This window comes from Nerophis ophidion, linkage group LG09 (genome assembly GCF_033978795.1).
Source record: "Nerophis ophidion isolate RoL-2023_Sa linkage group LG09, RoL_Noph_v1.0, whole genome shotgun sequence".
Classification (NCBI taxonomy): Eukaryota; Metazoa; Chordata; class Actinopteri; order Syngnathiformes; family Syngnathidae; genus Nerophis; species Nerophis ophidion.
This window is the reverse complement of record NC_084619.1, coordinates 2,565,714-2,576,319: the sequence shown is the minus strand read 5'-3', so window position 1 is coordinate 2,576,319 and position 10,606 is coordinate 2,565,714. Positions and strand designations below refer to the sequence as shown.

At 36.5% G+C, this 10,606-nt stretch overlaps 1 protein-coding gene across 1 annotated transcript; it reads left to right on the top strand.

Annotated features, from left to right (window-relative positions):
• The first annotated feature begins 965 nt into the window (after positions 1 to 965).
• On the top strand, positions 966 to 1,506 carry LOC133558899 (cAMP-regulated phosphoprotein 19-like). The gene has a single exon (XM_061910043.1). The coding sequence runs from the start codon at positions 966 to 968 to the stop codon at positions 1,257 to 1,259; it is 294 nt and encodes a 97-aa protein (XP_061766027.1). The 3' UTR covers positions 1,260 to 1,506.
• Positions 1,507 to 10,606: the final 9,100 nt, after the last annotated feature.

The following is a 10,606-nucleotide window of genomic DNA, read 5'->3' as shown; positions in this document are numbered from 1 at the left end:
CACAGTATCATGTTAGACCCGCTCGACATCCATTGCTTTCAGTCCCCTAGACGGGGGGGGGGGGGTTGCCCACATCTGAGGTCCTCTCCAAGGTTTCTCATAGTCAGCATTGTCACTATCCGCCTCCATACTCCGACATGCGTAATCTTTTGAATCGCTTAAGTCGCTGAAATCCGAGTTTGAATCCGAGCTAATGTCACTATATCTTGCTGTGGTATTCCCATTGTTTGTTTGTATTGGCAGCACTGTGTGACGTCACAGGGAAATGGATAGTGGTTTCGAAGATAGCGAAAATAAGGCACTTTAAAGCTTTATTTAGGGATATTCCGGGACCGGTAAAAATTTGAAAAAAAAAAAATCAAAAATACAACAAGGCACTGGGAACTGATTTTTATTGTTTTCAACCCTTTTGAAATTGTGATAATGTTCCCCTTTAAGTATCTTGTCTTTGCAGCTTATTCAATTGAATATGGGTTGAAAAGGATTTGCAAATCATTGTATTCTGTTTATATTCACCATTTACACAACGTGCCGACTTTACTGGTTTTGGGCTTTGCGCTGAAATTTGTGAAAATAGTGACATTTTTGTGTTAGTCACATGTGGTCCTGATGGCTTCATCTGACCGGGATCTTCAGCTCTCACTGGATCGGTTCGCAGCCGAGTGTGAAGCGACCGGGATGAGAATCAGCACCTCCAAGTCCGAGTCCATGGTTCTCGCCCGGAAAAGGGTGGAGTGCCATCTCCGGGTTGGGGAGGAGACCCTGCCCCAAGTGGAGGAGTTCAAGTACCTCGGAGTCTTGTTCACGAGTGAGGGAAGAGTGGATGGTGAGATCGACAGGCGGATCGGTGCGGCGTCTTCAGTAATGCGGACGTTGTACCGATCCGTTGTGGTGAAGAAGGAGCTGAGCCGGAAGGCAAAGCTCTCAATTTACCGGTCGATGATCCCACACCCCTGGTGCAGGAAATGGATGACAAAGTTGTCAGTACAGAGAAAGCAAAAGAAGCCAAGATAAAGGTCATGCATCCCAATCTTGGAGCTAGACCGGGAGGTTCAGATTTTCTGAGAAAACGAATTCAGAAAGGGCTAAAGTTTTTTGATTCTGGCGATTACAACATGGCCAAGGCCAAAATGAAGAATAAACACTTGCCATCAGCCCCAACAGAGAAGGCTCAGATCACAGGTGGTCACATCCCGACACCTCAGGACCTGCCTCAGAGAAAGACCTCTATTGCGACAAGCAAACTGGCTGAGAGATGAGTGTTTTTGTAGCTTTATTATAGCTCGGTATAGCTCGTTTGGTAGAGCGGCCGTGCCAGCAACTTGATGGTTCCAGGTTCGTTTCCCGCTTTGGCCATCCTAGTCACTGCCGTTGTGTCCTTGGGCAAGACACTTTACCCACCTGCTCCCAGTGCCACCCACACTGGTTTAAATGGAACTTCGATATTGGGTTTCACTATGTAAAGCGCTTTGAGTCACTAGAGAAAAGCGCTATATATAAATATAATTCAATATGTCTCCCGGCTGGCCTGGGAACGCCTCGGGATCCCCCGGGAAGAGCTAGACGAAGTGGCTGGGGAGGGGGAAGTCTGGGCTTCCCTGCTTAGGCTGCTGCCCCCGCGACACGACCTGGGCTAAGCGGAAGAAGATGGATGGATGGATGGAGTGACATTTTTGCTGTTTAAAGGCCAATAATGGTGAGTTTTAATTAAACTGAGCATGCATATTCCAGGAGTGTTGAGAACACAACAGTTTGTGCAGCATGAGAGCTTTTTGCAACTTTCTCATAGTAATCCCGTGCAGATGTAATCCTGCGGCTGCTTCTTTCATGGCATGATGCATCCTCATTTGGGCCGCTTCACATATGATTGATATTATTATTATTATTATTACTTCCTTTGCTTTATTTGGAAAGTACGTCACTATTCCCTCCAGTATTACATATGTACCCCCCCCCCCCCCCCCAGTTGAAAAAGTGTATTTAAAGGACGCACTTAACAACTGACGATGGCAGATTGGTTTGCAGCCAACTCTGCAATATTGTGCAAAGATGAACAAGTTGGCTCTTGGATTAGTCGATGGGTAATCTGCACATTTCGTGTTTTATGTCATGTTTGGCTCCAAATGCTCAGAGGGAGATTTTCGGTGTAACTTCATAATTGGTCCACTGCTCACGCTGACAGGGAGGGGGGCAAAGGGGGGAAAATATGTTGTCTTTGCAGAACATCTGCTCAACTTTTTTGGCAGGAATAAAAACAGCATCAAATATTGTCGTGTCAGGCTTACTTTATAGATTTAATTCTATCTTTTTTTTTTTTTTTTTGCAACACCCTCCTCTGTAAATATAGATGGACTTAAATATAGATGGACAGGGTGGAAAAAACAACTCCAACACATTACACTGAGCTGATTATTTATTATAAATAATTCACACATATCATTAATTCTATTTATGTATTTTTTGTTAACATATTTTTTCAATAGTTTATAAATTGTCACAATACAATGAGCTGATTATTTATTATAATATTTTACACATATGCATACTTATATTTATGTATTTTTTTGTTAACATATTTTTTTTACCACTTATAAACTGAACCGACACATTACACTGAGCTGATTATTTATTATAAATGTTTTACACGTATGATTAATTATATTTATATTTTTTTTGTTAACATATATTTTTTTTATAATTTGGAAACATGGCTGTGCAGCACTTTGGAAACATTCTTGTTTAAATGTGTTGTATAAATAAAGTGGATTGGATTGGATTGATAATTTATAAATTGTCACATTACACTGAGCTGATTATTTATTACAATATTTTACACGTATGATTAATGATATTTATGTATTTTTTGTTAACATATTTTTTTTATAATTTATTAATTGACACATTACACTGAGCTGGTTATTTATTATAAACATTTTACACACATGATTAATTATATCTATGTATTTTTTGTTAACATATATTTTTTAGAATTTATAAATTGACACATTACACATATGATTACTTATATTTATATATTTTTTGGTTAACATATTTTTTTTACAATTTGGAAACATGGCTGTGCAGCATTTTGCTATATAAATAAAGTGGATTGGATTGGATTGATAATTTATAAATTGTCACATTACACTGAGCTGATTATTTATTACAATATTTTACACGTATGATTAATGATATTTATGTATTTTTTGTTAACATATTTTTTTTATAATTTATTAATTGACACATTACACTGAGCTGATCATTTATTATAAATATTTTACACGTATGATTAATTATGTTTATAAATGTTTTTGTTAAAATATTTATAAATTATAAATTGACACGTTACACTCAGCTGGTTAATTATATGAATTTTTAAGAACATATTTATTTTACACATATGACTAATTCTTACAAATTGATTTTTTGAAAATATTTTTTTATAATTTATAAATTGACATATTACACTCAGCTGGTTAATCATATTAATTTTGTAAGAACAAATCTATTTTTTACATATGATTAATTAGTCTTACAAATGTATTTATTTATTTTCTATACATTTTTTCAATTGACACATTAAACGCAGATGATTAATTATATATATATTTTTTATATAAATATTTAACTCATATGTTTAGTTGTCTTTACAAATGTGTTCAACATTTTTTTAAATAATTTATAAATTGACACATTACACTCAGCTGATTAATTATAGTATTTTTTAAGAACACATATTTTACACACATGGTTGATTATTCTTGCAAATTGATTTTTTAAAAATGTTTTCTGTATTTTTTTAATTGACACATTAAACTCAGCTGATTATATATATTTTTACGAATATAAATATTAAACTCATATGTTTAATTGTGTTTCCAAATGTGTTTGCCAACATTGTTTTATATAATTTGTAAATTGGCACATTACACTCTGCTGATTAAATATATTTTTTAAGAACATTTATATTTTACACGTATGAATAATTATATTTACAAATGTATTTTTTTTATATTTTCTTCTTTTTAATTGACACATTACACTCAGCTAATTAATTATATTATTTCTAATAGTATACATCATTTTCACATATGATTAATTATTCTTACAAATTATTTTTTTAAACTATTTTTTTATTGTTTGGCAATTGACACATTACACTCAGATGGTTGATTATATAAATGTTTAATAAAATACGTATTTTACACATATGATTAATTATATTTACAAATGTATTTTTTAAAATATTTTCTTGTTTTTTTAAATCGAAACATTACAGTCTGCTGACTAATTATAATATTTTTTAATAATATAAATATTGCATTTAAAAATGTTTTTGTTAACATATTTTTTGGGGACGGTTTTACAAATTGACACATCACACTCAGCTGATTAGTTATATATTTTTTAAGAACATATATGTTTAAAATGTATTTAAAAATATATTTAATTGTCACATGACACTCTGCTAATGTAATATATATATTTTTTTAAATATATATATATATTTTACAAATACAATCAATACTATTTTAAAATGTGTTTGTTATTTTTTTAATATTTATAACATGGAACATTAAACCGATTAATTATATGAATTCTTATTTAGTTAGTAAAAAAAAAGAATACATTTTATACTGTTTTTGCTTTTTTTTCCCTTTTTGTGTGGATCCTTGTTTTTATTGTCAATTTTCCTGTGAACACTCCCTGCTTGTACTTCATTTTCTGGAAAATCCAGAAGAAATGTACTTTGTTCAAAATAATATATTTAATAAACTAATAAATAATAAAAATGTTATTTTTGGAAATATTGTTTAATGATTTATAAGTGATGCATCAAATTCAGCTAATTAATATTGTATAATTAAGTATTGTAGGATCTACTACATCGTCAGTAGGGGGCGGTAGAGCTCATTAACAAGCTAATTATCAAAGTGCTGTCTAATTTTTTTTTTTTTAACCGCATCTGGAATGAATTTAGTAACACAAAATATATGACATTAATATTATCTATTAAATACCACGAAGAAGAGTGAACATTTTTACTGAATTGAAAAAGGACTAACATTGTCCGGCTCACCTGTGAGCAGGATTAAACCTCGTTTTAGCAGCTCAGGCTGATCTTTTTAGCCGGTGCGAGTGTCATGAAATCTCTTGTAAGAAGATTGCTTGGAACCCAAATATACAATCTTGTCTCCATGTGTGCTTTTCGGTCCTTGACAAGACTTGTTGGACTCGAACGGATGCAAAAATGAGTGGCTGCAATCAGAATGATGACATGGGAAAACGGTGCCAAACAAGACTGCAAAAAGTCTTATTCCAGGGCCTCGAGGTTCTCTGGAGCTTTTTCAAAAATGTATAAATTTGGAAAATATATATATTTTGTTTTAACACAGTCTAGGACAGGGGTCGGGAACCTTTTTGACTGAGAGAGCCATGAAATCCAAATGTTTCAAAATGTATTTCCGCAAGAGCCATATAACATTTTTCAACACTGAATACAACTAAATGTGTGCATTTTTAAGTAAGACCAACATATGTAGAGTATAATAAGTCTCTTATTCTTTTTAACAACATTGTTATACTAAAAGTTAACCAATAATAAATATAATACTTCTTACAATTAATGCGACATCTTGAACAGGTGCGGTAGAAAACGGATGGTTGGATTAAAATGCATGAGAATGTTTTATAATTTGAACGTTATTTTTGAAACTGTGATTACCAGCGGAATTATTCATTACTTATCGTGTTCAGCAATGTCAGCTAAGATTTATCTGAGAGTCAGATGCAGTTATCTGCCTCTAGAGGCATAGGTTTAAGCATTAGACACCTTTTTACCTGCACTCTGCCTCCCGCTGTTTCCCACATCTACAAAGCAATTAGCTACCGACTGCCACCTACTGATATGGAAGAGTATTACACACTTACTTGGCATAGCTCGGTTAAGAGAGTGGCCGTGCTAGCAACCTGAGGGTTCCAGGTTCGATTCCCGCTTCCGCCATCCTAGTCACTACCGTTGTGTCCTTGGGCAAGACACTTTACCCACCTGACCCCTGTGCCACCCAAACTGGTTTAAATGTAACTTAGATATTGGGTGTCACTTTGTAAAGCGCTTTGAGTCATTAGAGAAAAGCGCTATATAAATATAATTATCTGAGAGCCATATGTAGTCATCAAAAGAGCCACATCTGGCTCTAGAGCTATAGGTTCCCTACCCCTGGTCTAGGACTATAAACATGACACAAACATCCTGAGTCATACCAAAGACTATAAAAATGTGACCCGTTACCTTCCTGCTTGGCACTCAGCATCAAGGCTTGGAATCGGGAGTTGAATCACCCAAAAAGTATTCTCAAGCGCGGCCACCGCTGCTGCTCACTGCTCCCCTCACCTCCCAGCAAATGCAGAGGACAATCTCACTACACCTAGTGTGTGTGTGTGTGTGTGTGTGTGTGTGTGTGTGACAATCATTGGCACTTGTTTTTTAATTGTTTCTATTAAACATGCTTCAGTGATTAGAGACTATGTCAGAATAATTGTATCTTAAGTTATGATTCAACTTTAAGTCTCCATGAGTTCCGGGCGAGCAGACAAAAGCTGTCTTTAATCCCACCAAGAAGGAGGCTTGTAAAACCCCACCGTGTAGGATGGGAAGCAACATGAAGGTCTTCTGTTTCTTTGATGTATTGTAATCCACAAAAAAGATGTTGTCTTGTCCCGAGAACTACAAAGTGGAGAGGAAGTAGGACCAGCGTCCCCTCCAGGCGACCTTTTTTTGACAAACTTTTCTTTGAACCAACCATTTCTTTGAACTGTTTTGTAGTCGAAGGCGATGGCTGTTTTACGACTGGCGTCCCTTTAGACACAGCTGTTGCCATGTCATTTAGGGAAAGTCCAAATAAAAGAGGTGTACAAACTTTCATCAGAGCGTGGTGAGACACTGTAAAATGGTACAGGTGAACGCGTTTCTTCTCATTGAGCCAAATTTAATTATGTCCCTGTTTAATTCCTTGCTTCTTGTCTTGTCTAACTAATAGATGACAATAAAACCTGACAGTCTATTTGGCGAGAACCGTTTTTTGTCCTATTCATTTTGGCGGTCCTTGAACTCACCGTAGTTTGTTTACACTAGCTTTGACTTTCTAAGGCGTGTTTCATGCCATTCTTTTTTAGTCTCATTTTGTCCACCAAACTTTTAATGCTGTGCGTCAACACACAAAGGGGAGCTTTGTTGATGTGATTGACTTGTGTGGTGTGCTAGTCAGACATATTTGGCCAGGCTAATCGACGCTAACATGTATACATACATATATACACATATATACTGTAAATATACACATTTATACACATATATATATTCATACACATATTTTGTATGTATATTTGTACATATTTTTTGTATACATACCTACATACATATATATGTATCTATATGTGTATATATATCTATCTATCCATCTATATATATATATATATATATATATATATATATACACACACACACATATATATGTATGCGTATATGTATATATATATATGTGTATATATATTTATGTAAATCCATCCATCCATTTTCTACCGCTTATTCCCTTTTGGGGTCGCTGGCACCTATCTCAGCTACAATCAGGCGGAAGGCGGGGTACCCCCTGTGTGTGTGTGTGTATGTATGTATGTATGTATGTATGTATGTATGTACGTATGTATGTATGTATGTATATATATATATATATATATATATATATATATATACCACGGCATAGCTCGGTTGGTAGAGTGGCCGTGCCAGCAACTTGAGGGTTGCAGGTTCGATTCCCGCTTGTGCCATCCTAGTCACTGCCGTTGTGTCCTTGGGCAAGACACTTTACCCACCTGCTCCCAGTGCCACCCACACTGCTTTAAATGTAACTTAGATATTGGGTGTCACTATTTAAAGCGCTTTGAGTCACTTGAGAAAAGCGCTATATAAACATAATTCGCTTCACTTCACATTTTCTTGAATTGCCGCCGGGGCGCTAATTAATTTAAAACCTCTTGTCACTCCTGCGCTTACCAAAGGCATGTGGTAAAAGTAAGCATGCGCTAATTATTTTAAACCCTATTCTCACTCCTGCACTTACCAAAGGCATGCAGTAAAAATGTCGAGTGTGATGTAAACTTGGACCTTAAATTCTACTGAATAGCTCTTAATCTTCTTCCCTTTATGCAATTTCAGATTACCGGTACTGAAATCAGCCTCCTCCTTTTTGAAAATGATGCAAGGGAAGTGTCACTCGTGACATCACGAGTTTGACCAGGCGACTATTGAGTATTTTATTGATTATGGGATAAGCAGCAGAAAATGGATGGATGATACTTTTTCGTCACTTATTGTTTGTCTTTGGTACACTAATGTGTTTTAGGCCATTGGTTCTTTGTTTTATTTTTGCAAAAATGTATACTGTATATCTATTTTTATATTGCTATTTTTATCTTTGGTATGAAAATTATTAAGTAACAACATCTATTAGTATTTTTTGGTTCTTTGTTGTTACTATTTTTGTATTATGACAATTTATTATTGGATCATGTTGTACTGCATTTTAATCGTTTGTTCTGTGGTTGTGTGATGTTTTTTGCCTGGACCCCAGGAAGAATAGTCTCCACTGCGGTGTAGACTTATGGGGATCCTTAATAAACTAAATAAAAATAAACTAAATACTAAGCATGCGCTAATTATTTGGGGAAGCGAGTTTGACCCGGCAGTAATTCAAGGCAGGCGCATACTATATACCCTGCGGCAATTCAAGGAAATACGGTATATACATACATATATACATACATAAATATAGAGTATATATAAATATATATATATATATATATACACACATTTACATAAATACTCAAATACATACACATATATGTACATATACTTATATATACATACATAATGTATATATTATAAAAACACACACACACAGTCAACGCTAGCGTTAGCACAAACTAGCAGTGTGAGTCGATCCTTAATTGGCTTGCGTCCAGGTAGTGTCTTCTCCTTCGCGGCCCTTCGATGTAGGCTGTGGCATCTTTCCGTCCCTAAAAACTAGATGAAATCCTCGAACTGAAGGAGCCACAAGCCTGATGCTAACGAGCTAAAATGCGAGTTTAGTGTGGTTGTCTAGCAACCCCAAGACATACAGCAAGACTGTGAGAGTTTGGACACATTTCTGATCACGCAGAGTGATATCTAAGACTGGCTGACATGGCTCTGACAATTGAGGAAATATAAACTCGTCAGAAGTGCAGCTAGCCATCGAAGCTCTTCGAAATGGCCGGGCAGGTGTGTACAGGATGTAAACAGGATGTGACGTTGGATAGCTTCAAGCAGCACACAAAATGAATGAATGAATGAATGAAGCAAGGTTCGCACACAGAGGCGTGTTTGGTGCTCTGTAAAGGTACGTCAAAAACGAAAAATAATACAAATAGAGGCATTCATAAATCGAGGTTCAATCAATCAATCAATGTTTACTTATATAGCCCTAAATCACAAGTGTCTCAAAGGGCTGCACAAACCACTACGACATCCTCGGTAGGCCCACATAAGGGCAAGGAAAACTCACACCCAGTGGGACGTCGGTGACAATGATGACTATGAGAACCTTGGAGAGGAGGAAAGCAATGGATGTCGAGCGGGTCTAACATGATACTGTGAAAGTTCAATCCATAATGGATCCAACACAGTCGCGAGAGTCCAGTCCAAAGCGGATCCAACACAGCAGCGAGAGTCCCGTTCACAGCGGAGCCAGCAGGAAACCATCCCAAGCGGAGGCGGATCAGCATCGCAGAGATGTCCCCAGCCGATACACAGGCGAGCAGTACATGGCCACCGGATCGGACCGGACCCCCTCCACAAGGGAGAGTGGGACATAGAAGAAAAAGAAAAGAAACGGCAGATCAACTGGTCTAAAAAGGGAGTCTATTTAAAGGCTAGAGTATACAAATGAGGTTCTACTGTATTCCATTCGAGACACAGCCTATTAGGTCTTGAACTAGTTGGGGCAAAAATAATTTGAAATAGATTTATATAGCACTTTTCTTTAGTGACTCAAAGTGCTTTTACATAGTGAAACCCAATATCTAAGTAACATTCAAACCAATGTGGGTGGCACTGGGAGCAGGTGGGTCAAGTGTCTTGCCCAAGGACACAGCAGTAGAGACTAGGATGGTGGAAGAGGGAATCGAACCCAGAACCCTCAAGTTGCTGGCATGGCCACTCCACCAACCGAGCTAAACCGCCCCCAAAAAAAGTCATTTATTAGTTGAAAGAAGATCGTTAGAAGATGAGCTAAACCCACCCAGGAGTTCAAAACATTTAGAGAGGAAAGCAGCCATTGAAAAACAACACTTGATTAACGATTGTCGGCTGCACGAGTGGCTAGCACAATGGAGGTCGCGGGTTCGAATCTCCATCAAGCTCCCCTTTAGGAGAACAAGCGGTGTAGAAAACGGATAAACAGATTGAGAGATATTTTAATCCAGACTTGTATTGTATGTTCTTCTCAATTCCCAAATATGTCTTGTAATGACCCAAGACTTTTGCAAAGCACTGTACACACACACACAC